Source organism: Andrographis paniculata, unplaced genomic scaffold (assembly GCF_009805555.1).
Source record: "Andrographis paniculata isolate CXL003 unplaced genomic scaffold, ASM980555v1 Contig73END, whole genome shotgun sequence".
Classification (NCBI taxonomy): domain Eukaryota; kingdom Viridiplantae; phylum Streptophyta; class Magnoliopsida; order Lamiales; family Acanthaceae; genus Andrographis; species Andrographis paniculata.
Window position 1 is genome coordinate 380,330 of NW_026137610.1, and position 26,100 is coordinate 406,429.

The 26,100-nt window shown below is 35.6% G+C and overlaps 5 protein-coding genes across 17 annotated transcripts; 3 read left to right on the top strand and 2 right to left on the bottom strand.

Moving 5' to 3' along the window:
- The first annotated feature begins 918 nt into the window (after nucleotides 1-918).
- On the top strand, nucleotides 919-6,813 carry LOC127265737 (uncharacterized). 7 transcript variants are annotated; one of them, XM_051295705.1, is made up of 9 exons: nucleotides 919-1,074; nucleotides 1,228-1,334; nucleotides 1,421-1,673; nucleotides 1,771-1,851; nucleotides 2,356-2,736; nucleotides 3,097-3,168; nucleotides 4,162-4,534; nucleotides 6,120-6,197; nucleotides 6,621-6,813. In XM_051295705.1, the coding sequence occupies exons 5-9, from the start codon at nucleotides 2,375-2,377 to the stop codon at nucleotides 6,672-6,674; spliced, it is 939 nt and encodes a 312-aa protein (XP_051151662.1). In that variant the 5' UTR covers nucleotides 919-1,074; nucleotides 1,228-1,334; nucleotides 1,421-1,673; nucleotides 1,771-1,851; nucleotides 2,356-2,374; the 3' UTR covers nucleotides 6,675-6,813. The 7 variants fall into 7 exon arrangements, with proteins under 7 accessions (XP_051151662.1, XP_051151660.1, XP_051151663.1 ...); XM_051295703.1 differs by having other exon boundaries at nucleotides 1,228-1,330; XM_051295706.1 differs by having other exon boundaries at nucleotides 1,228-1,330; nucleotides 1,421-1,577.
- An 882-nt stretch (nucleotides 6,814-7,695) lies between these two features.
- On the bottom strand, nucleotides 7,696-11,660 carry LOC127265736 (glycosyltransferase BC10-like). 2 transcript variants are annotated; one of them, XM_051295702.1, is made up of 3 exons: nucleotides 10,813-11,660; nucleotides 10,380-10,704; nucleotides 7,696-9,689 (listed from the first exon to the last, which is right to left on the bottom strand). In XM_051295702.1, the coding sequence occupies exons 1-3, from the start codon at nucleotides 10,875-10,877 to the stop codon at nucleotides 9,051-9,053; spliced, it is 1,029 nt and encodes a 342-aa protein (XP_051151659.1). In that variant the 5' UTR covers nucleotides 10,878-11,660; the 3' UTR covers nucleotides 7,696-9,050. The 2 variants fall into 2 exon arrangements, with proteins under 2 accessions (XP_051151659.1, XP_051151658.1); XM_051295701.1 differs by having other exon boundaries at nucleotides 10,380-11,660.
- A 199-nt stretch (nucleotides 11,661-11,859) lies between these two features.
- On the top strand, nucleotides 11,860-14,286 carry LOC127265755 (vacuolar protein sorting-associated protein 32 homolog 2-like). 3 transcript variants are annotated; one of them, XM_051295733.1, is made up of 8 exons: nucleotides 11,860-12,087; nucleotides 12,219-12,338; nucleotides 12,674-12,773; nucleotides 12,989-13,074; nucleotides 13,198-13,289; nucleotides 13,474-13,588; nucleotides 13,668-13,848; nucleotides 14,034-14,286. In XM_051295733.1, the coding sequence occupies exons 2-7, from the start codon at nucleotides 12,267-12,269 to the stop codon at nucleotides 13,845-13,847; spliced, it is 645 nt and encodes a 214-aa protein (XP_051151690.1). In that variant the 5' UTR covers nucleotides 11,860-12,087; nucleotides 12,219-12,266; the 3' UTR covers nucleotide 13,848; nucleotides 14,034-14,286. The 3 variants fall into 3 exon arrangements, with proteins under 3 accessions (XP_051151690.1, XP_051151691.1, XP_051151689.1); XM_051295732.1 differs by having other exon boundaries at nucleotides 11,861-12,082; XM_051295734.1 differs by lacking the exon at nucleotides 14,034-14,286 and having other exon boundaries at nucleotides 11,860-12,082; nucleotides 13,668-14,005.
- Nucleotides 14,287-17,059: 2,773 nt separating this feature from the next.
- On the bottom strand, nucleotides 17,060-18,580 carry LOC127265684 (zinc finger CCCH domain-containing protein 20-like). Its single transcript, XM_051295620.1, has one exon. The coding sequence runs from the start codon at nucleotides 18,375-18,377 to the stop codon at nucleotides 17,313-17,315; it is 1,065 nt and encodes a 354-aa protein (XP_051151577.1). The 5' UTR covers nucleotides 18,378-18,580; the 3' UTR covers nucleotides 17,060-17,312.
- A 1,297-nt stretch (nucleotides 18,581-19,877) lies between these two features.
- On the top strand, nucleotides 19,878-24,630 carry LOC127265394 (uncharacterized). Of its 4 annotated transcripts, none has more exons than XR_007841954.1 (7): nucleotides 19,878-20,335; nucleotides 20,966-21,339; nucleotides 21,866-22,039; nucleotides 22,126-22,177; nucleotides 22,761-22,957; nucleotides 23,154-23,211; nucleotides 23,298-24,630. XR_007841954.1 is itself a non-coding variant. In XM_051295169.1 (2 exons), the coding sequence occupies exons 1-2, from the start codon at nucleotides 20,175-20,177 to the stop codon at nucleotides 21,135-21,137; spliced, it is 333 nt and encodes a 110-aa protein (XP_051151126.1). In that variant the 5' UTR covers nucleotides 19,883-20,174; the 3' UTR covers nucleotides 21,138-21,743. The 4 variants fall into 4 exon arrangements, 1 of the variants encoding a protein (XP_051151126.1); XR_007841953.1 differs by having other exon boundaries at nucleotides 21,884-22,039; XR_007841955.1 differs by having other exon boundaries at nucleotides 21,884-22,039; nucleotides 23,302-24,630.
- The last annotated feature ends 1,470 nt before the right edge of the window (nucleotides 24,631-26,100 follow it).

The window sequence follows — 26,100 nt, forward strand, 5'->3', positions numbered from 1 at the left end:
AAATCTAGTGACCGTGCGTTTGTTTGAGAGATTTGTTTGGATTTTCACTGTTCATCCTATTTTTTCTTCTTAAAAATATTAAATCAAACACCTATTTTTCATTTTTTATATTATATTAAAAATTAATTTTACATTCAAAACATCACATCAACACTTATTTATATCACATCATACAACTATTCAAATTCAAAATTTTTACTATTCAAATCCCAACTCAAAATCGAAGTTGAATTTGAATAGTTGTATGATATGATATAAATAGGTGTTGATGTGATATTTTGAATGTAAAATTAATTTTATTATAATATAAAAAATAAAAAATAGGTATTTGATTTGATATTTTTTAAAAATATATATAATAAATAATAAAAATCTTCGCAATACTTCAAACAAACACACCCTAAGGCTGACAACTCTTTCTATAGCCAACTACTCTTTTTATTGGTTTTATCATTCAACTGTATTTGTTTTCTCTCTATTAAAAATTAAAAAAAAAAAAAGGAAGATCCCCTCCCTTATAGTTTTAATTTAATTATGCTGTGATTTTATTAAATTTTAATTTAATTTAGAAAAGAACTAGTTTAGGGTTTCGTAATAGGTTTATTTATTTTATGTTAGAAAACAGAGGATTATATCTAACCTGAGTCCTGACTACAGTTTATTAACTAACCCGAGTTAAAGCAATCACGCACACGCGCTGGGAGCTGGTGGCCAACTGCGGTTGTGGTTTAGCCAGAAGGCTCCAATAATAATTGATTAAATTGTTGCAAATAAATAAAATATTACATCAACGGAGGTAAAGATTCCGTCAAATCAATTAACGCCGTCAACGTCTTGTGTGCACAGAAACGCCGTCTTCACAGTGGAGACGAAAACAAATCTGCACCGTTGATTATATTTCGACGGTGGCAGATGATGGAGTGAAGAGAAGGAGGGTATAAAATAGGTGGTTTGAAGGGGAAAGAGAAGAGTATTTCGTGTTTTCTTTTCTTTCTCCGCACGAACAAGGCGACTGGAATTTCTCTCACAAGAGGTTAGGAAATTGAGGGAAACTGTGGGAAAGAGTGTTGTCTGGTGAGTTCAAATGCAGGGGAGTCATTGTAATTCGAGTATACGAGTTACTCTTTTGTATGGCTGATAAGAACTTTGGAATTCTTAATGATTTTGTGTATATTTATTTCATGTAATATGTTTTTAATGCTATTGTTGACGTTTTTTGAACGACAGATGCATTTTGGAGGTGGTGTTCTGAGGATATTGAAGGAGATTTTCACGCCAGGATTCCGAACGGGTCGTTGGAGTTAGATAGGAGTTTGGGGACGATACTTCGGTTCGTAAGTTTCCGATTGTCATTGTTTTCCCGTTTTCGCTGCTTTTTTTTGTGTGTGTTATTAACGCCGTAGCAAATTTTGTATCATAGGTACATTTTTGGGAGATTCCATATCAGTTTCCTGATATAAAGATCGAAATCCTGACAAACCTCAATTCCGACCTCTGATTTGTCCTTATATTTTCGTTGAAATACATACCGCACTGGGTTGAAAAGTAAATCGGGTGAAGTTGCTGTGAATTTGGAGGTATTTCGGCGTATTCGACATCAATTCTTCTCTTGATGTTTTTCCTGATTGGATAATTCGTTTTGCGTCTTCAACATCATAATCTGTTTGTCTTGGGTAAGTTTGTTTAGGTCAGATCAGAAATTCATTAGTTTTTAGGGTTGTGAAATGTAGATTGCTAAAAGATTTCAGTGCCTGGTTCCTGTAATTGCAGATTCGGATAACCTTTTTTTTTTCCGGTGTGATTATAAGAGACTAAGAGAAGATTGCTACGGAAGAGAGTTGAGGTTTCCAGGTAACGACCATGGTGGTTTTTCTTAGTTTCCGCCTCTCCTCCCTTTGCTTCTTTCGTTTTCCCCCAAAATTTCGAGCCTCCCTGTTCAAATGGCTTCAGCTTCATTTTTCACCGAGTTCATCCCAAATTTCCATATTTTGTTCTATTTTGCAACTTTGTTTTTGATGCAACGTATTTGATGACAATTTGTCTTAGTTTCCTCATGAGTTTCGAGGAATGGAAATATTCTCTCTCTCACGCATTTGAAATGTAAAGTTACCATCAAACAATTTCTCTTCTTTTTCTTTCGGGTTTTTGGCAAATAAGATGCTCAATGTTGAATCCCCTAAACTACTTTTGCTCTTTACGGGTAATTGGCTAAATAAAAGTGGACAATTGAAAATTTTCGATTTATTTTCTGTGTTCTCTTCCGTATGTAAATCGCTCAAAGTCGATCTACAGCTTGCCTCACATAACATTACCCTCCGTTAATGACGTAACGTTGTCGTGATCTGACGGTCTCAGGTTTACTTAGGGGGAGGAGATGGAGAGGAACAACACCAACTCTACCAGTCGCGATGGTCTGCTGTTGAGATTCGAGTCCAGGTCAACCGCTACGGCGTCGCCTGACTTTGTGTTACAGTGGGGAAACAAAAAACGGCTTCGGTGCATGAAGGTCCAGGCTAAGGACCATAGCAACACCCCGTCCGGTACTGGTCCTGTTCAGCGGACAACGGCCCGTGTCGATAGGCGGGTTGTTAGGTCGGATCTGAATGGCACTATTAGCAGTAGTAGAGAGGCGAATTCGAATCAGCTGAACAACATTAATGCCGGTAAGAGTAACGGCGATAACGGGTATATAAACCTCCGTCAGCGTCCGGCTTCTCCGTCTCATCGACTTCTGAGGTAGGCGGTTTTTTGTCTTTCCTTTTTATAAAGAAAGATATGTGGATCTCGCGTGACTGACACGCGTGGATAATGTGATAAATATTAGTTGAATTTTTTAAATGAGATTTTTGTTGAGGTGACTGTAGAGTTGGGGTCGAGGGATTCTGGGGATATGCCTGCTGTAATCAACCGAAATTATTGAATCTTATAATCATCTTATTTACGTGGACTTTCTTTGGCAGTATTTAGGAATAAAGGCGGTCTTTTTTTTTATTAATTTTTTACCATAAAAAATACTACTACTATAGTAATGATGAATATTTGTTTGATTTTCTGTTGTTTTATGGTAGTCCCATCCTAGCTACTTTCTATTTTCAGTCCTCCACGTTTAAGAAGGGGGCTTTCTAATATAGAACCCTTATATTACTCTCCTTGTCTGCGTGGTAACAGGTAAGCTTGTCTATTTTTGCGCTCAACCCTTATCAAGAGCCGTCTTTTGAAAAAAAAGATTAAAAAAACTATATGTTCCTTCCTTGATTGTAGATGACTAATTCTTTATATGCTAATTACTTGGCCTCCCGTCTGTTTATAAATGAAAATAGTGATGGCCAAACCAATCTAGTTTAAGTTTCATGGATTCTTAAGAATTTGTTTGTGATATATATGATGGGGAATTATTATACTTACAGCCTATTGATGTTACTGAATTTGGCTTTCACCCGATGTGAAATTCTGCTGTATATGTTACACCTAATTTGTGAAAATGATCAATATTGATTTCTATATCTTCATATATTTATCGTGAAGATAAAAATAAAAATGTTTGCAGTCGTAATTGTGGTGCTCTTATGCCCTGGGGCTTGTTCATTGGGGGCTTTGGAAAGTGGGCCACCGTTTGTCCTCAGTTCCTTTCCTCAACCTTCTATTGATTTCTGCTAGAATAGATTGCTAGATCTACAGCCCGTAGAAGAAAATGTGGACACGTAACCCTTCTGAAATGCGTTGAGTAGTTCTCCCATCTAATTGCTCAAATTTCTCTTGGTAACAGCTCCACGTCTTTTCTTCTTCGTGTTTAGTGTGTCTCTGTTGTTTGCTCTGACTTCTTGAGACACAACAGCTGACCTAAGTCAGAACTGGGGAACAATACAAACCCTCTCATAACTACTTTTTTTTTTTTTCCGCCTGTGATCCAAGAACACTGTCCCACAAGCCTATTTCAGTAAAGCCTCTCTCCTACTGTGAAATTTATTTTACTATTATGTTGTTAGTGTTAAGTAATTAAAGGTTGCTTCCGTGTAATTTTCTGGATTATTAATGTTCTTGGTATATAACAGTATTTCCTTATTTGATATACCTTGGGTTGGACTATAAAGTTGTATTTCCTTATGATGCTGTACAGATTCTGAAACTTGTTCCGCTTATTGTTTCAATCAATCTCTTTAGGAATTCGGAGAATACGCTTGGGATGAGGGGTCACAGCAACGGGCTAAAGGGATTGGCATCCCCTGACAGAGACTGCAAGAAAAGTAGCGCCGCCGCTGGTAATAACATCTACCATCACCACCATAACAAGAATAGTTACCATAATGACCCCCACGGCGGTGGAGGTGGTGGTTCTGGCTCATCAGAGGCAACCCATGATGGAAAGAAAAGTGGGTTGTCTGGCAGTGGTGATGCAATCGCCGCCGTATGGCTCCCAAAGTTTGTTATTGCCTTGACAAATAAGGAAAAGGAAGAGGATTTCTTGGCAATTAAAGGATCCAAACTACCTCAGAGACCCAAGAAGAGAGCCAAGTTTATTCAACGCACACTCAATGTAAGTTCCCTTCATCTCCAACCCTTTATTCAAAGTTTCTCTCTCTAACCCTATCTCTCTCTGTCTCATGATCCTTTGCTTGCGTTTGGAGGAATTAACTTCTTGCTTGTTAGGTAGTGAAAAAATATGATGCTTTGAATGGTGGGGATCTTTTCCCTCGGGTCTTTCTAGTTCCATCATATACTTCCAATGACCAATCTAGGAGATAATTACATGCTAGAATGATTGAATCCAAGGCGGCCATGGTAGTAATCACTAGTAGGACACAAGTTTTAAAGTTGTCATTGCCTCAATTTTCTTGTACCATGTGAGAAAATGTGTGCTATCGATTAGAATCTGGAATTATCTTTTCAGGAGAGAGTGTATGATGTTGGTAAGGAAAAGCGCAGGGAGAATTATTTTATTAGATATTTTGGAACCACCCTTCCATTACATACTTAACCGCATAATCTGCAGTTAACTTTCTCTTCAATAATTAAGTAGATTAAGAGCCGAATCACACAGTTTTTAGTGGGTACCTTTTAGGTGGAGAGAATTATTAGTGCTTAGTGGTGGTGGGTACAATACACACAATTCCTACAATTTCTTGGGTGGATTTTTATTATTTTTTATGTCTGTCCTCTGTATGTGTGTGTGTGTGTGAGAGAGAGAGAGAGAGAGAGAGAGAGAGCAGTGGAGGCATTGGGAATAATGGATTAGGCAGATAGATGGGTAGAGGCTAGAGGTGTGACCTTTTTCCCATGTTTGTTATTGAAATTTCTCTTAAATGACATGGAGGCATTTCACAGTTTGATTTAGGGATTTGAATTAATATATACTTGTTAACGAGAGATTTACAATGAATGTGATGCTTTTTAATTAAAGCTGGTGTAAATTATGTATAATATAAAACTGTAGGTTTTTAAAAAAATATGAAAAAATAGGAAGCACACCTTGGGGTCTGACTTTTATTTTTTTTATTTTAATCTTTTTAAGATAAGAATTGAATATAATATAAAAAAAGTAGTACACTTTAGTCATTAGATTATATGTTTAAATTTTTGTGTACAAGGTAAATGTATTTTTTGCAAGTATTTTATGTTCTTTTATGACGATTAAAAATGAATATAGAAAATAGCAAAAGTTATTTTTAGTAAATAATTTATATATATAAAAAAAAAAAAAAAAAAAAAAAAAGACTATATAATGAAAGGTATGGTTTAATAATTAGGCTCCAAGTTGCCCTGGCCCTCGGAATGGCATTTATACCCCTAGCTAGCTCACATCAATAAAAAAATTTGTTTTACAACTTTTGTTAGTTATTTTTTCTCACACTTTAGGAATTGTGGATTTGCTTTTGCTTTTTAAACTTTTGTTTGGCGGAGAGAGAAGCCATACCCATTAGCCAGCCATGCATATCACAGACACAGATCTGCTAACAAAAAAACAAAACAGTAGCACATGGGGAGCGCTGGCATCGTTGATGCGTGTATATATATATATATGTAGTTATCTTGTATTCTTCTTTAAATCCTAGCCATTCCTGTTTCTGATATTTTATTTATCTTGTTTTCTGGATATGTATGTATGTATATAATGAATGTAGCTGGTGTGTCCGGGGGCGTGGTTAAGCGATTTGACAATGGAACGATACGAGGTCAGAGAGAAGAAGGTTTCAAAGAAGGTATTTATTGTTTATTTAGTAAAACACAATAATGATTTCATTTTTTATCATATTTTATGCTCCCTGCGTTAATAATTATTATTTTTTCTTTTATAATAAAAAAAAATACAAAAATATAACTTCCTCCGTCCAGCTAGGAAGTTCTATATCGACGCTCAATTATAAAATAAATATTTCATTTTTTCCCAAATATACTTTACATGGCATCGTTATTTTTATACAAAAAAAGCAAGGGCAAAAATATTATTATGCTATTTTTAACTACCAATTATAATTAAAATACTATTGTTTTTTAAACATCGTGTTAAAAATAAATATTTACTTTACATGCGGATGGAGCGAGTAATTTTTTTACTTTTAAAAAAATAATATAGATTTGAATGAGGGGAGTAATAATAAAAGGTCATTTGTTCCATTTTGCAGAGACCGAGGGGATTAAAGGCGATGGGAAATATGGACTCGGATTCGGATTCATGAAAGGCATGGACCTTCCGTGGACTGTAAAATTTGACTGACTTCTATTTGTCCTCCTCTCCTCTGTAACTCTCCAGACTTGTTTGTTCATTCATGTTCACATGGCTGGTTTTCAATTTAATTATCATGTCGTATTCTTTTCTGTCCTCTCTGCGCGGGTATATATCTTAAATAATGAAAAATATGTTTAGGTGAGAATATAAGTTAAAATGTGCAACTCTCAATACCTAAAAAGGAGGGCTTGTTATGTTCATTAGACCATCAAATGAACAACGAAAGCATCTCTAGGAAATGCTAAAAATGGTCTGTAGGTAGGTGAAATTTTCATTGTAGCTCTGAGTTAGAAAAGGAGTGAGCATATCGAGGATAAAAAGGCAAAAATTTCCACCAACAAAAGAACAGACACTGTTCCAGTAATGGGGCCCACTTATTATGGCTTTATACTGTTTTCCCAACTAGTTCACCTGCTCTCTACTTTGATTTGGAATTTGGCAATAAATTAATAGAAAGCACCGACACTATCGCGTAAATCATGCTGGATATTTACACTGAAAAAGCATCTAATGACCATACTCTACGTTCGAATCGTTGCAATTATTGCAATGATTTCCTAAAATTGCAATTATCGAAATTATTCGCTGCTACAACTAACTAGCAATGTTCATGTCAACACTAGGCAGGACTCCTCACAAATATCACAGAAATCAGCAAACGTTATTGTACAAGCAACACATTGAAAATTCTCAACCGTAGATGAACTTCCCAGGCCTCATTCAGTGAACTTCACTGAGGACGACAAAATCCAACATTCTTCTGCATTCGACGTTTAATTAATTTTGTAAAGTTAGATATAATCTTAATGCTTCTTGTGTTCTTTTGTTATTTTTTTCCATACTATAATTATCTATTTCCAGAGGCCGGCTGCACATCTACTTAATGAACTCCGCATTCTTCAGAAAATGGAAAATAACATGTGCTTCATATCAAAATCTATTAACATTAGATCTACTAAAATTCCAATCAGTTCAAGCAACCAGAAAAAAGAAACCACTAAATTTAGTATCAAAACATAATATATAATGCATAAAAGATCAAATACTTACAAGAGCAAATGAATTCAAATATATCCAACAGAAATTCCTAAAAGTAAAACTCAATGACAACCAACACATAATATTAATAATAGATGAGCACAAAACCACAAATCAACTCCATAAATGCCTAAAACGCCGTATGAGGACGCAGAGATACACTCCACTACGTGTGTATATATATATATATACGAACACCATAACCTCAGATCCTGAGCGCAGAACCAAAGACGAAAGTAACTACCGCAACAGCGAGACCGACGGCAAATGATGGCGACATAACTCCAGCAGCCGATTCCGGCGCTGGCGCTGGCGCCGGAGACTCTTGTGCCGCCGAGCTCTCCATGAGAGCGAAAATAGTTGCCAGTGCAACAGCTACAAGCAAAGCTCTAGTCTGACACGACGCCATTGCACTTACCACAACTTTTACGCTCTGCGCGTGAGAGAATAAATTGAAGAATTCCTAATGAAATGACTTTACAATATCTCTATTTCCACTCCCGAACTTTGAAACGCACACTATATACCCGTCAGAGAGACGGTTACGGGCAGCGTCTCTACTTCACGGGCAGCTGCCCAAACTTACAGACTGGCAAGCGGTGTACTGACAGCTGTTTGATACGACAGCCTAATAGTCATGCCAGCCATAAATATTTCCCCCCCTTTGTTAAAAAGTCCCTGTCCCACACAACTCTTTCAAATTTCAAATTATGCCTAAATCAAGAATTTTTAAATCAATTTTATACTGTTTATTTTACCCAAAAAAACCTCTTAAATATTAATTTACCATACCAAAACAACAATAATAAAGTCTACAAATCTTTAATAAAAAGAAGAAAAAAAATAAAAAAACTCGTATTCAAAATTTCAAAGTATGAAAGAGAATTAAATCTGACGCAATGCCGGTACAGTAGAGTGCGAATAATTGTTCAGATGCGGCTGAGTTGAGAGCATGTGCTACCTGCTGCTGCACCAATCACACGTCGACACGTCAAAAGGGAGAAAAAACACTTGAGGCCATTAATACCAAGTTCGAGAACCTTCTTCACCCAATGATACAGTGACACGACATGCAGCAGAGACAAGCAGGCATTCACTACCCCAATCCCACCCTTGATTTTCTTTCGACCAAACAGGATTCCTTTCCTGTCTCTTTGTATCCAAAAATAAACAACAGAGAGTAGCCCCCCCTCAGATTTTTTATATAGCTCTCTAAGTTTTATTTAATTTTCACCTCCATTAATATTACAAAGGACAGACACACAGACACGACCTACAGTTAAGTTGGTTACAAACCAAAGTACTTTCGGGCTGACAGTAGCAAAGGATCCAAGGCACTGGGAGAGAATTTCCTGCCAAAAAGGAAACAAATTGAGGAAGGATGATCATTGTAGGAGCAGTTTTTACCTTCATAGATTTTGTTCCAGAACTCCGGCGTGATGTCGGAGGCGCTGAATGTGGCGGGATGAGGGCCGCCTCTCGACCAGTCGACCCAAGTGATGCTTCGATTAGCCAAGAGATGTCCGGCTTGAATGGTCAGCATTGTCGGGAAATAATGCTCGTCCACATAGCATGCCGGTTTGCAGAACATGGCGAATTTTGGATAGAATTTGATGTCTTGGACGATGTAGAGGGCGAGTTTTCTGTTGACTTCGAACCATTGAGACCCCTTTCGCCAATCCGATATGTTGACCTCCGGTAGCATGTTGGGGTTGTAGCGACCTCTGCCGTATGGGCCAGGGTCATCGAATGCACCCATGAAGCTGTATTTGGATCCCATTAGGTAGTCGTAGACTGTAGTGAAATTGTAGAGAGGAATGCATGATTCCGAAAGCAAGATGAACCGTTCGTTCGATATATCAAGCAAGGCGTTGGCTAGGAGTCGTCTCTCAGCATCACACATGCTTATTCTTCCCCACTCTGAGACCTGCCGATGAGGGATTCAAATAAAACATGAGGTTACAAAGATCCACGATGAATTTAATTAAAAATTGAAAACCAACAAGTAGTTGATCACTATTTTTACTACATTGGATTCGATGAGGAAGAAAAAAGAGCAATCTTGTAGCCATGTTGTTCCTAGACATGTCCATATAAGTCAGATAAGCAAATTGAATAGAGCTTCTATCAAATCTATTTTATCCTGTATTTTTGACCGGATAATTTCAGGGCAAACTCAACAACTAGGAAGACAGAAGGAAATGACAAAACACCAAGCAAACACGTTTAAAAGATATGGGTAGTGAGTACTAAGGTAAAGTGGCCCCAAAAGTGAGTTTACATAGAGCATATTGAAATGAAACAGCGGCTAGAAATACTATTCAACTTTGAAATGTATCAAAACAATGATAGTTAAAGCTTATGTTCATTTCATTTCATTTCAATATGTCTTGGAATCCAACACTTAAGCTGAAAAATTAATTACATTGAAAACAACGTATACAAATTCGGCACACAGCTTCAATAACAGATCATACAAGTACACAGAGACAAACCATGTATCATTATAGGAATACAGAGAATTTCTCAAACTTGAAGAAGCATAAACGTTACTAAAGGACTCACAAATAAGGCTAATAGATAAAGGAACATAGAACAAGGGTGCCACGGCACAAACCTGACTAGGTATCTGTCTCCTGTAAAACACAGAGGAGGTTGAAAATTTTGCCTCAAAGGAAGGCAATGAATGAATGTATATCGAATACAGCCCCTCATGCCCTTTGAAAAACCTTTCCCAAAGAGGAGCCAACGGCAATGGTCCTTTAGTCAAGAACATGAATGCAATTTTTGGAACCCTCTTGAACGGATACTGCTTTATTCGGGGAACGAAAGATGCCCTCCACAACAACTCCTCATCACTCATCTTATGCATCAGATTGGATGTGGGCTTGATCCATTGATTTAAGCTTAACTTTTCCTCATTGCAGGGAAATAAATCCGGCCTTACAGCAGTCACAACACTATTAATTCCAAAGTTCCTAATCATATAGATACTAACTACAGAGAAAGTGAAACACAAAACCAGGAAAAATCCAAGCAATAGGAGCAACCTTTGGGGCAAAACCCTAGTCTGACCAGTTCTGCCAACCACAACAGGATCTTTGCCATCTTCCATGGATCAGAAAAACCTCTGATTCAATCAAATATATTTGGTTTACGATCAGAAAGTATCATAATCCTACAAGAATCTCAATAAATCACCCGATTCAACCAGTACAACTGATAACATTCAGGGAGTTCCTGGCACTTCTAGAAATCTAAAGTTTTTCTAACATCTTTTTCAGAACTTAACAGTGAAGCGAAACAAAGGGGGTACAGCCTCGGCTCTTGTTTCTGCGGAACGAAGTCAGAGTAGGAATTTGATACACGAATACGCAGATTTTCTCCATGTAGTTGAAAGAAAAAGACACGAGAAGGAAAGACCTGATGATTCAAGCAATTTCCAAGTAGAAACCAAGAGGAAATTGACTACAGCGACGACTTCAACTCGTAAGAAAAAATAATAAGGCGTGATCCAGAAAGTGCTCGATTTCTTTGATCTCGTCTTCCCCACTAAATTAACGCCATACACAGCGGTGAATCCTATTAATAGAAAGCAAAATTGCACTCACAGAAACAGTATTGTGATCATCCAAAACAACTCCCAAAATAGGCAATGGAAGCCACCATCTAACACACAATGCACGCACTTTCGAATGAACACAGGACGAAGACCAAGCACATGAGAACTTGAGCTGCAAAATCTATGAGATGCCCCAAATCGTATTGTGCGATTGCGTCCTGTGTTGTGGGAAGAACGTGATGTCGGATTCACGATCGCATGCTCCAACACATATGCGTGGGAATGGGAATTTGGATTTGGTGGTTCTGCAGGACAGGGTGGACAGCCTAACTTCCTTACTCTGTATTCTGAATATTAACGGAAAATAATAAAAGGGATAATTAAGACGTCATTAATGGCATCAAAATTGGTTGCTGTCGTGGCTTATTCTAAGCCGTTGGATGCAATCTAACGTCAACTATAGGTGGACATCGGGTCTAGTATCTTCAATTCGGATCGAGTACCATTTTCTAAATTAAAAAGAAGTAAGGACGATAATGAAAATTTCCAGCGTCCCCAACGGGTCTGTCACATTGCAAAAGACACTGACCGTCACGCGATCGACTTCGTCTCCCAAATCGATCCGGAATCGTAATTGGCCTCGCAGTCGGACTTGTGGCTTCGTTAATATCTTCTTCTTGACGGAAGTTTCGCAAAGATTTAATCTTCGTATCTCCGGGAAGGAAGTTAGCTCTTTCTCTGGTTGGTGAAGCCACAAGGTTAGGTATAAATGCATAATTGGATACGGGAATTTTGATAACCTTTCCTAAATATTTGTTGTGAATCGATTTGGAGAATTAGGAATCGGTTATAAGTCTAGATCAAGGCTTCCGACGTATTCTGGCTCTTTTGCAGGGTTTAAGGGTTTACAATTCTGTTCTTAATTAAGATAAACAATCGAAGATGTTGGCGCGATTTTTCGGAAAGCCCAAGCAAGAGACTAATGCTCTGGCAACGCTGGACAAACTGAATGAGGCATGGTTTCATTTTTATTTTATTTTTTTCATCTGTGATTTGCTTGCAAATTAAAATTTTTTTCTTAGGTAATGTTTAGCTATTGCTATTCATAAGAATGTATGTGATTCTTGCTTAGAATACATGGATAAATCCTAATAATTTGTATTGCTTAAATATGCCTAAGATGGTGATACTATCTTATTGCATGTATTTTAATGACAAATGTTAGTAACTCCATATTATTACTTGTCTAATTCTCTTCGAAGACATTTATATGGTAATACTCTATGTTATCTCTCTTAAGTTGTATTTCTGCCTAGTGAGTAGTATGCTTGCTTGACCATGGTATGTAGACTCTTGAGATGCTAGAGAAGAAAGACAAAGTTCTGCAGAAGAAGGCTGCTGCTGAAGTTGAAAAGGCCAAGGAATTTACTAAAGCTAAAAATAAAAGAGGTATGATCAAATTAGGACTTACTAGAGATTGTGGCTGGTTATTGCATATCTTCTTTGTTATTTAGATATCACAATCAAAAGGTAATTCCGTTTTGGTATCAATGTGCTTATAGGTTATGAATTCTTGTCAACCTAATTTTGGGACATTGAATGCCTTGGTTATTAGTTACAGTTATAATCCTTTTACTGTGATTCCTGATACAACATTGTTATAGCTGCAATACAATGCTTAAAGCGGAAAAGGCTCTATGAGCAGCAAATAGAACAGCTTGGTCAATTCCAGTTGCGCATTCATGATCAGGTTGTCTTAATATCTATTCAATCATTCATTTTCTCTGCTGACAGATTTTGCTGTGTATAAACCTGTTTATCATATGAATTGGTATTTATTGGTTTTTTTTTTGGTCGGGGATGGTGCAAACAGATGATAATGCTAGAGGGAGCGAAAGCTACAACAGAAACGGTTGATGCTTTGAGAACCGGAGCAGCTGCAATGAAAGCTATGCAGAAAGCAACGTAAGTTACCCACATTCTTATGTAATAACTCTGTTGAATGGGATGCCTATAAATTCTAACATGAAATGGATAAAGTTGTTGGGAGCTTAACTAATGGAACCTCCCTGTGCTCTTATGGTACAATGACTTGGTACATTGGAGTTTTATTGATTATATCATTTACTAAGGGCTTCTCTCAATGTAGTAACATTGATGATGTTGACAAGACAATGGACGAGATCAACGAGCAGACCGAGAACATGAAACAAATTCAAGAAGCATTATCAACGCCAATTGGTGCAGCAGCTGATTTTGATGAGGTAGTCCATTGTTCAATGTCTCCTTGTCCTCAATTATTTCATTCAGGCGAAAGCTTTTTAACTTATGTTTCTTCCATAGGATGAGTTGGAGGCAGAGCTTGAAGAACTAGAAGGAGCTGAACTGGAAAATGAGCTTCTGCAACCTGCAACAACAGCTCCTGCTGCACCTGTACGCACTCAAGCTGGGAAACAACCGGCAAGGGTTGTTGAAGATGAAGATGATGAGCTCGCAGAATTGCAAAGGGAGATGGCCCTTTAAGGTGGTCCATCCATGCTCTATGTTCATGTTATTTTTTTGTCTCCTTTTACCGATTGTGAATTGTTACATTCACTTGAAACACGGCTACTGCCTTTTGTTGATTTTGTTGTTACTTCAATCCTAAATACTTTTCATATCGGTAAAAAAATTTCTAATAACGAGTAAATCTGATGCCTTTCTTTGCAGATTTCAGTTCCAAAATCTGAGGAACTCCAAAAACATTGGCAGTAATTGAGATCATCGTCTTGCATTGAGTTTGTGTGCTTATTTTTTAATCAATTTTCATCTTCTGCCACTTTTCAGTGTATATAGAAGTCATTAAATAACATCTATTCTATTTGATACTTTGTTGGGGAATTGAAGTGCTTTGTAAACTTGGGTTGTTGAAAGATTTGGTAATTGAATATATTGTCTGGACGCAGTCCTTTGATCTTTTGCATTCTTGGAACACTTGTGATTGATCTCAAGAAAAATAAATTAAATATGATTATGTCAATACTCGAGCTGGTTTTCTTGAAGTAGTTTGTATGGTCTTTATTTCAATATTATTTTGTTTCAATTTAATATATTATTTTTTTACAATTTTCATTTGTTATAGTCAAAAATATTTATTTATGTTATAGTAAAAAAAAATATATATACATATATATAAATATTAACATATTTTTTATTTTTATAAAATATTATTTTTCTCTGTATTTACAAAAATAGAACTATTAAAATCAATCTTATATTTTTACTAACCTTATTAATTTTTAAAAAATAAATAAGCATTTCGAATCCGGGTGGAAGAATAATAATTCCAGCCAAGATGACATAAAAAAATAAGAAAAGTAGAACATATTAGCTAGTAAAAGTCACATCATATGTCACATCATATGTCACATCCATGGTCCCATGACACTACATTGATATGTATACTTATTTATTTATTTATTGGGCTCAATATTATTTATTTATCTTTGTGGCTGGTGTATAGTATTTATATATGTTTTTTTTTTTTCATTTTATTGATTTATTGATTTTTTGTTCTCAAGGAGGGGCCCTTTTTAGATTACATAATCGATAGTGGACAAGATAATCCTGAGATTGAGAATCTATGGCTGCATCAAACCAAAAGAATTTTAATTTGTTCTGTACATGCTAAGACTCACCATTTCTAATCTATGTATCTCATTTTTTAAAATAGAATTTATGTATATAATACTTTCAAAACGTTGTCTACCTTTAGTTTTAATTACAGATTTATTTTACTCAATTACATCAATTATTTATAAAATTATATTATTGAAATTCACAAAAAATCAAATAGAAATACTGTTTAAAAAAAAAAAAAAAACTCTACAATAATACAACCTATATTTTATTTATTATTATTACGGTGTAAAACTAAAATATTATGTGATATATTTGAACCTATGACTTTAGGGTCACAAGTCCAATCTCTACGCTACTAGGTCATTTTTTACGGAACTTAAAAAATAATAATATTTTAAATATAATAGGTAACCACACAATTAAAATGTGTTTCGTGATTAAAAAAAAAGTAATAATAACTAAAAAAAAAAACCCTTTTCACATATGGATACTTTTGAAATTTTAGTGTGTGTTTGTTTGAAAAATTTGGAAGGATTTCTATTATTCATATATTTATTTTTTTTTTTAAAAAAAAATCAAATTAAATATGTATTTTTTATTTTTTATATTATACTAAAAAATATCATATTATACAATTATTTTAATTCAAACTCCCAAACAAAAACACACATATCAAATTATTTAATTTAATGTAAATATGCCGTTTAAGTCAAAAATTTAAACATAATATAAATTTTAGATATATTTTTTTAGATAAAAACTATTTAGTATAGTAGTTTCTTCGTAATCAAATAAATAAATATATATATATATATTGCAAAATAAACTCAAATTAAATTTTCACTTGAATAAAGAAAGGTAACACATTATAGTTCCAATTAATTCCATTCATTTTTAGCGTTTGTTTTGTTCAGATATGAAATTGAAATGGTGATTAAAATTTTAATTTATATAATATTTTGATATAATATTTTATTAAAAATAATATATTATTATTGAAATATCCTAAATAAATAGTAAAATACTTGGTTAAAAAAAAAACCAAAAAAAAAAAAAAAAAAAACATTACTTCTTTCCAATAAACAATGGCAAAAGTAGAGTGAAGTTCAAAATAATTGCTACTTTTTAGGCTATGTTTTGAGCATCTGGCCCGATAGTACACTTTGATAATGCACCATCCCATAATACTGTCTCGGTTTTTTTTTTTCTTTAAATAAGAAAATAAAATACAAATTATAAGACTTTAAGACCATGCATGCTCCCAGAGCACATCCATTATTTGTTTATTTATTTATATTTTACATAAGTACAACTTCTGTTATAGATGATTTAGAAAATCTACTTTATTCATTGGATAAAGATTTGCCGCAAGTTTTTAAATTTGCTCCCAAAAATTTCATACAATAGAAGTTCATGTAACATATAAGGTGATAAATTTTCTTTAAATTGTTAACAATTAATTTTATATATAAAATCAAAATATCAAAATATTTTACATATTTTTACTAATAAATATTATTATTTTTTAATTTATTATAGAATTCCAAATAATATATTCCAGTGGGATGAGAGAGTATATATTAATTTCATTTTTGCTATATACTGTTAATAGAGCGGCCCCGGCCCCGGCCCCGGCTATAAATAAAACTATACAATTAATTAATATTATGATTTTCTTGAAATTTTAATGATTTTTATCGAAACAACCTTACTTAAAAACCAAAACCAGTTATAGAAACAGGCCAGGCACTCTATGTGCCAAGCGAAAATTAATGTAATGGATTGAGATATAATTAAAAAGGCACAAAGAAAAATATTTAAGATAGATAAGGACATGTTTATGAAGCCACGTCTTGTCATGCATCTAATTAATGCTTCAATTAAAAGCCCTTTACTTAATCCCAACTTGGATGCACATTACACGACAAGAACCTATTTAGTGATCTATTATTTTAATAGGTGGGCATATATCAATACATGTATATATATTTTTTATATTGGTCGTGTCGGTTTCATTAATATATATTTATAGTATCCATATATTTTGTTTGATTTAGTCCCATCCGACCCACGTAAAACATTTTCGATAAGTGTTCGTATTAGTGATACAAAACTTCATATTCAACATCGAATCAACACCAAAATTTATTACGAAAATATCAATGGATTGATTATGTACAAACATTACAAAATCTTGCAATTTCTTTCTTACCTACAATATTAATATATATATTAATGCAAATACAGAAGATCGATCACAATATAAGATTTCAATCAACAACGACCCGACCCTAATGCCATTAACTATGATGTATGATATTTACAGCCAGAAAATTTGAATCGGGTCTGATATTCGGATTCGGGATCTCATTTAACGAGTTCGGATACCCATCCGATATCCGGATCTGAACTCGCTGACTCGGCCTGGCCGACGCGGTCCAACGAGTTCTCTTTCCCGAGCTTTGCGTATAGTCTTTCGCGCAGAGCTTTTCCCGACTCGACCCGCTCCATCACCGGCTCCTCTGCGCAAGAAGTTTCCCAGGCGTCGAATGGATTGAGTCCGGAACGGGTTACAGCCCGAATCGGCGTGGTTGGAAGGCTGGCGAATCCGGGTCGGACTGTTGACGGGCTCCGGGGAGATCCGAATCTAAATCCCCATGAAGTAGTTGGGCTCAGGCTCGAACCCGGGCCGAGACCCTGGCCCATGCCCGATTTGTTGAGCTGCATATCGCGGATCGACTCAGTGAGCTGACTCAGTTTGAGTGAACCGCCGGGGGAGACCGGCGGCGAGCCGGTTACCGGAGACGACGGAGGGGAATAAAAACTTGAGTTTGGAGAAGAAGCGATGAGCATGAAGGAATCGTCAGGGCTACCAGTGTACGGCAGAACTCGGAGCTGCTCCGGCGTGTGGGCGAAGAAACAGACTCGCCGGCGGCAGTGGGTGCCGTCCTTACACGGCTGCGTCCGGTAGCGAGCAGGGTGGAGCCAGCACTCGAACACGCCGTGGGCGTACTCACAAGCGTCGCCTCTCTTACACGCGCCTTTGCGGAAGTCCGGACATGGCCGGCCGGAATAGTGATACTTCCGGGGGTCTCTCCGGCGGGCCTTTTCGCCGGGATGCGCGAACGGACACTGCGTCCAGTCATGTGATCTAGCACGTGCGCACTTCTTCACCTTAAACTCAAACATACGGAAATCGTCGCAGGAGAAGGCGTCCACCGGCACGTCGAAGTCGTCGGAATCGTCGTCCTTGTTGGACGGCAGGTACCGCTGCAGGGCGGCGAAGGCATCCTCGTAATGGCCGCCATCGGCGGCGGCGGGGGAGTAAATGTGGGCCATGGAGGAATCGTCGACGTGGCGGCAATCCCACGGTGGGATTTGGACGGTGGGATTTGAGCGAGGATGATCTCCACCTCCGATCATCATCATCATCTTTAAATTAAATCGCAGTAACTGTAATTGTGGATACGACTGTCACTCGCTCACTCTACAGAAGAGGCACTGTCATGATCAGCGATCATCGCCGTGGTCTGCTATGCGAGGCAGCGGTTCCATTATAAACTGCTATCCAAACCAGGGTTAGGGAGCATGGTTAACCATGGTTAGTAGACAGTGTACCCTTGTTTCCCGTACACAGGTAGGCTAAGGCTAGCAAGTGGGTTGGTTTGGTTACATTACATACAAAGTAAGAAAGAAAGTCATGAAACCAAACCCTACCTTGGCATTTACTCTTCAAACGCATACGCAAAGAATGGATGACTTCGTGGGTCCTACGCGCATTCAAATTTAATTATTATTTGCTAATTTTTTTAATTTATTTTTTTTGGCTTGGGGAATGAAACCAGGATTCCTTTGTTGGGTCGTAAAAATTTATCAAATACTCTCGTATTAATGGCAAGTAAGCCACAAAATTTAAGAACAAATTTATTGAATTAAATTAATAGTAACAGCAATAATAATAAAATAATAATAATATACCCCCCCCTTGTGCCCCCAAAACAAGGCCAAGTGGCCATCGCACACAGCATTGCACAGTGGTAAGGCGGCTGAGATAAACCACGCTTTAATAACCGGTGGGTCCTACAAGAGAACGTTCGTTGAATCACAGACCGGCACAGTGATTCGACTTTGACTGTACGGTTTATCACAGTCGGTAAGGTTAACCCGGCCGGGCATTACTTCATTATCTCAACAGGGGATATTTTGGCGTTTTTCTGGACAGAAACTCTAGCAAAATGAAAATATTTAATATATTTATTATATCGATTCCTGTCTCCCCGAACAAAGAATCTGTACGGACGGGAGATGGCACGTGACATGGATGAGTCACACGTGTCTGGTGGCGTGTTGGCGTTTGAAAGCGGCACGTGACTTGCGTGGGCGTTGGTTTTCGGATATGGATGAAGCCGTCCGTCCGTCCGTCCTCTCTCCTCCAGTCTCCAGTTTCAGATCCCGACCTCGTGATTTTGACTATTCTTCTTTCCTTTTTTATTTCCTTCCACATAATAATACAATCCAATCCAATCCAATCCCACCTCAACCTTATCCGAAACTTTTCCCCAATGCCACGCTTTCATTGCCTTCCCAATTCCACGAATTTTGATTGGTCTCTCTTTCATCATCAAACCCTAAAAAAAATAATCATCTTATTAATTACTATAACCACATTAGCTGCTCTTAGACTTATTAAAATGCTCAGAATAATGGAATGTGTTTATCTGTATTTTACACTAAATTTTCAAATTTAAATTGATTAGTAAATTATATTTTTTCAATAATATTTTATTTTAGAAGGCACCATTAGTAGTTTCACACGTGGAATATAATTTTTCATTTTATTTTATTGGTCCATGGCTGATGGCTCCTCTTGCTAGATGGGCCTATAGATTAGACTGGACTTTAAGTTACCGACATCTCTCCAATTGGGTCAATTGATAAAATGCGATTTAAATTCCTTGTCAGATCAATTAGTACGTCAAATGCTGACGTCATTCATGCTCTTCAAGGCTTGAGCGCGAAGTTGCTGCAACTTCGAGCTACAGTTTTGCAGCGTTCCTCTCCTGATCGGAGAAAGCAGTGGAGTGGAGTTGGTTGGGGTGATAATTGTGCGGATCGTGTTTCTCTCTTCTTGTTGTGATCTCTGGTCTAATTTCAGCTGGTTTCATCTATGCGTCCGATTTTGGAGGATGGCTCATTCTTCTGCACTCTAGACGCGTTGAGAGAACAATAATGAAGGTGTACTATCGAAAGTTTGCTGGTGATAGTTCAATAGGAATATGGTTTGTTCGATTAAGCTGCGGGGGGAAATGTGATTGCAGTGGTTGTGAGATTGTGATTAAACATTACTTGGAGTATATTATATCGTATGGAGTGCGGAACATGGATAACTGGTAAAATAACTGCTCTCTCCTCACACACACACACACACACACACACACAAAATGTCGTCGAGGAGGTTTGATGAAGTGCCAACACTTGTGTTCTATGTATCAAGTTCGTGTTGCTTTGATTGCAACGCAAGTTTGAAAGTGGAGCCTCATTTTCACCACACCCACTCATTTAGGGTGGTTGGTATATTATAGTTCCCATAATCAGTCATCTTGTATAGGGAGTTTGTTCGTACTTCATCTTCGAGTTTGGTTTGAGTACTCCAAACCACATGGTTTTTTGTTTACCGATTTATATCTGTCATGTTTGGTTTCTTTAGCAGAATCTTTTTATTGGATGCTCTGAATTTTATTAACGCTAGGGTTTATGATGACATTTGATGCTGGATTTCTTCTTGTGTGGATCATATTGACTATGAGATGTATGTCGTGTTTTTATATAAATGAGGACATCTAGCACATGATCGCTGTTGTGACAGTCATATATTAAACAGAAAGTATCCAAATGGAATTTACCCCCATAATCTATGGGAACAAATTAGTTGGATAATATGTGTGTATATTCAATGAAAGCAAATCATGTTTATCAAAATTTGTTGCAATGGGCTAAGACTATCCCAATTACTACTGCAGGCCAATAAAATACCAGGTAAAAGAGACATCAAGTTTTGACGAAGTGTGGCCATTGCTTATCAGACAAACATTACTACCAACTGAAGACCAAGTGATAGAAGTTGCCTTGGGATCAGAAGTTGATTCAAAGATGACCAAAGTCAGTGGTCTGTTGATGGAAAATGAACAATGACTAATGGAAGTCTTTAGGAAGTACAAAGATTGTTCTCTTGGCAATACAGGAGATAACTGCCTTTATCGAGGCACTTGGAAAACATTAGTTGCCAAATGGCCAGGATTTCAGTCTTACAAACAGGAGCCATGCTGTTTCAACCCATCCAATTTCCACACGAAGATTGAAAAGCCTGTTAATGCATGCTTCTTACTACTTGTAGGTATGAAGAATTGCATTATAATGTACTATTCAAGTGAGATAGCACTTGAATCTTTTACTTGCACCTATAGCTTGTGGAACTTTTGAAGTAGTCTAATTTTAACTGTTGGCCATTGGTATGATAAAAGTGATGTGAGGACGACACAGCAAGCTGATTTAGGAGTGTGCACCAGTGGGAGAGGGGCTGCAATCAGCAGTGCAAGTGATCATAACATTGGAATTAAGATCATTGTTGTTCTCTTCAAATGAAAATGATCACCATTATGCGTCAATCTGCATTGCCTTTTAGCATTTCTTTACGTTATTATCCTTGTCTTGACAATTGCATATTCTGGTTTTTTTGGAAAGACTGGTTCTTGTACATGGATGCTATTTATATAACTGTATATCATTTCTTTGCCAATACTTCTTTAATTAGTCCTTGCTAACATGTGATGTCCAAATCTTGTAAGTTAGTTGCAGTTGTTTTGAACCCAAAAAAATCATAAGAGAGACGGTCTTCATGCATTAACTGTATGGTGCCTCAGGTTTCTCATCCATTTCAGGTGTCATGGGATAAGTCTTTTTTGGATGCTGTGAACTTGATGGTTCATACTGCATTTCCACCTGTGTTTCAGTGTTATTTAGTGCTCTCGACAAAGCTTTTAGTAAAGGATTGTAATTCAGCATCCCCAGATACTTGATTACTGCAAAGAGGGGAGGTTTGGCTCCGCATTCTTTCTATTACTTGTTGTCTTACTTTAGTTTTCTCATGCTGGGCCCTTTGCTATTTTGCTGATTTCAACAGAATATGAAACCTTCTTACATCTGCTGGATGGTTTGGCAGATCTCTCTTTCATGTGAGTACCTTTTGCTTCTGATATGTGTTTCTTTTTTCTCACATGATACATGCTTTGACAGGTTTACAATCTATATCTGTTAGGAAAGTCGTCTCATTAATAAAGAAATCTACTGTATCTAGATTGGATTTATGTAGAATTTGTGGTTTGTAAATAAGATAATTTAATTTTTCTGCCAATCTATGATTTCCCCAACCCCCCAATATATTTTGTGACAAATAGCTGTTTCTGGGACACACGGACCATTAAATTGGCTAAAATACAAAGAGACACAACAACTATAGTTTCAGCTATGTAATCCCCCAAAAGTTGTTCAATAAGCTACAAAATTGGATAATTGACTCGCACCAATAGCCATGGCACAACTACCACCTAACAAACGAAAGTTTAAATGAAAAACTCCAAGAAAGGATGGTGACTGCAAAATTCACATCAAAATTAAATTTTATCATAAAACTGAGAATATATATAAGTGTGAGAATTACTTTTCTTAGAGCATATTATGACTTTATCCTTCGCTGCGAATTCTTTGGCAATGTTCCCTTGCTAATATGTGATGCTAATGCAACATCATTTTTGACAGCACCCATAATTCGTTATGAGGATAAGGACATGGAGGAGGCATCAGCAGTTGTATTCCCTGATCGTGTTTGGTTGCAGGCACCTGTTGTAGCATCGAAGATCAAGTTAGTATGTATACTGCCCTTTTGAGTAGACACTTAATGTGATACAAACAAGGCTATAATGTCTTTCCGGTTCAGCGGCATCTGGACCGTCCATGTGAGTTCACTTTCCACCGGCAGACAAAAATATATGTGAATGTGAATTTCCAAATTAAATTCCATCTTATGGAACTTAGTAATGCACATTTGACATTAGCATGTGCTTCCATTCCATATTACCATTATGGTTCACATTGCTTTTCAGCATTTATTTTCCTACTCACCAAACTAATCTCTGGATGAAATCCCCACAGTTATTTCTAACATTGGAAGAGCTAATTCTGTCATCTGGAAATATCCATCTCAATTCAGGTTTATAAGCATTACAAATATTCTGCTTGTTATATAGATTTCTGCCATCATAATGTTTGAACATACTCTGTGATTTTTGCTGTCAGGAAGCTGCTAAAATGATGTGTAAGGCAGCTGCATTTTCGGAGCTGTTAACTATTTCACCAATTGCCACTCAGTAAGAAGCATTCACTGTAAGCAACGCAGTATATTAGTCCATTCTTAATCCTACTTCCATATCTATATACACTTCTTGAAAAATTTCTGTTCCCTAAAAGAATTGGACATGGTTAGTTCCCTAAAATTTTAAAATCTCTATGAATGAGTAGTGAAGAAAAACAATATGTTGAAGGGGGGCCTTGTTTAGAATATCACACAGACCAACTTCTAATAAGCAGACAAATTTGGGAAGGAAACTATGGGGCCAAAGTTTGTCACATTTGGCATGTCCATTTTTAAAAATCCTTTTCACAATCGAATCATGCTTTTTTGTCTTAGATTTGTTTTTATTATATTGTATAAATATATACAGCCTCCCTTTTCTTTTTGTAGGTTAAGTAACCTCCATTGTTATTGTCTGACTAGTAGTGTTTTCCCACTTGTGTCATATTTGGCCTAAAGGTTTAAGGTCATTATTGCATAATCTCTAATATTCAAATTTGGCAATTGTGGTGTTTGATTCATAATTAACCACTTAATCACCTGATCATTTTATTTAATAAGGTGAATTCTTGATGAAAATAATTCCCTTTCCGCCAGAGTTAGTTTTGAAGCCCATCATTACTGCTCTGCCTTACTATTTCATTATTATTGTTAAGTTTATTTTAAATAAAAATGTGAAAAATTCTGTCTGAAAGAAGACAAAACTGGGAAGGTGAAGTTGTCGCTGTCTTCTAAAAAAGTTCAGAGTTGGATAATGAAAGAAAATGACATCCCTGGAAATTTGGCACACCAGAAAATGACCCAGTGTGGTTTTTAATCTTTTACTATCTTGGTTAATTGGTAAAATACAATCACTTGGTTTGAAATTTTAATAATTTGATGGTGTCGTTTTAAGCTGAACAAAGTGACAGACAAGACACACATGTGAGGACACCATTCCTTACCCCAATTTCTGCTTGGTTCGAACTTCAAAATTAGGATACCCCACTTTCTTATATATTCATTTATTTTTTATAATAGATAATCATTTTGTTTGGTAGGTAGGTGAGTTTTCAGTTACATGTGTAGCTTCAAGTATTTCTCAATTTTCATTTAATAATAAATTATCCTTTTCTCGTATACATATATATATATATATGCATTTTTTAATAATAAATAATAATAATAATATCCTTGTCCTATTTTCATTTTTATTTCCCCAGACACGTGTGTTGTTCTGTAGACTTGTTTATGGCTATGTAAAGGCCAACTCATCTCCATAAAACTTATCCTTTTTTATGACTTGTTTATGAATTGATTTTTTATATGGTAAGGAAACTGTATTGTTCTGTACCCCGTAACAAACTATCTCCTTTTTTTTATTTTAGTCCATTCATTATGAAAGATGTATTTTGTTTAGTAATTACACAAATATCACTAAAGTTATTTTAGTTATTTTTATTTTTTTAATATATATATTAATATTTCTAAAATTTTGTCTAAAAAGCAAATTGATGCATAGTTATGGAACTAAGGGAATAGAATATAAATAAATAATATTTTGTGTTAGAATAATTGATTTTTTTTATAAGTGAATAATGTATATATTATATTAATATGTATATATTTATATTTTTTAATAATATTTATAAAAATTGTTTTATTTAAAAATAACGAGTGAACAAACTGAATATATACCTATATAATTATATATGTATTGTCGTATTTGTAAATTCGAGTGCTTCAAGAGAAAAGGAATTTGTGCACGGGGACATGTTTCAATTAATTTTAATGTTGTACGGAGACAGCGATGAATAATACTAATATGTGTACCACCATGTGAAGCAAAGCTGAGGTTTACATTATCATAGAGCAAGTATATATAGGATTTATTTAATATTTTTATTGTTTATTATAAAAAAATATTTTTAATTATCTCAATTTTATTTATTGATTATAAAAAATTAAAAGTATTTATTAATACATTACAGAAAAAGGTTTTCTTTTTGGTTCCTAAAATAATAAACCAATTCTTTGTTATTTTATTTATTTATTAAAATACGTGTACGCTCACAGTTCCTTGAATATTATCATTTCAAGAAATAAATTAATCAATCATATATAATATCATTTATTATTATTTTAATGCGCGTGCAAACATCATTCAATGTTGTTGATTAATGCTCTTTTGTCTGATTACGAACACAGTTAAATCCTAGAAAGCAGACCACACATGATCTGTCAATTTAATACATAGCTAACGTACATATTTAACGAGAACACGCTATACATTTATTTAAAAGCTAGTACATATATATCTGGATGCATTATTTTATTTTAAAAATAATGTGACTGTAGTATAAAATTAATTTAAAATAAAATATTAATTTGATTTTTTTATTTAAATAATATTTGATGGTAAAAGTAATATTAAAAATTACGATAGCGTTCATTTGAATTTGAAATAATAAAAAAAAAATAGAATTTCCTTCTATAATATTGTGTACATAATTATAGGGTTATTTGAATTTGAAATAATAGAAAAATAAAATTTTCTTCTATAATATTGTGTACATAATTATAGGGTATGTAATGAAAAGGGTGCCTTAATTGAATTTTATTACGATTTTGAATTATTTCATTGTAATAAATATTTTGTATTAATGTTGCATCTTAAATGGTGAAATGTTGAAGTTGTGTTTCTTTTAGCTCAAAAAAACTCTTATATATTTATTAAAAAAATATATATTATATGTATTCATTATTTTA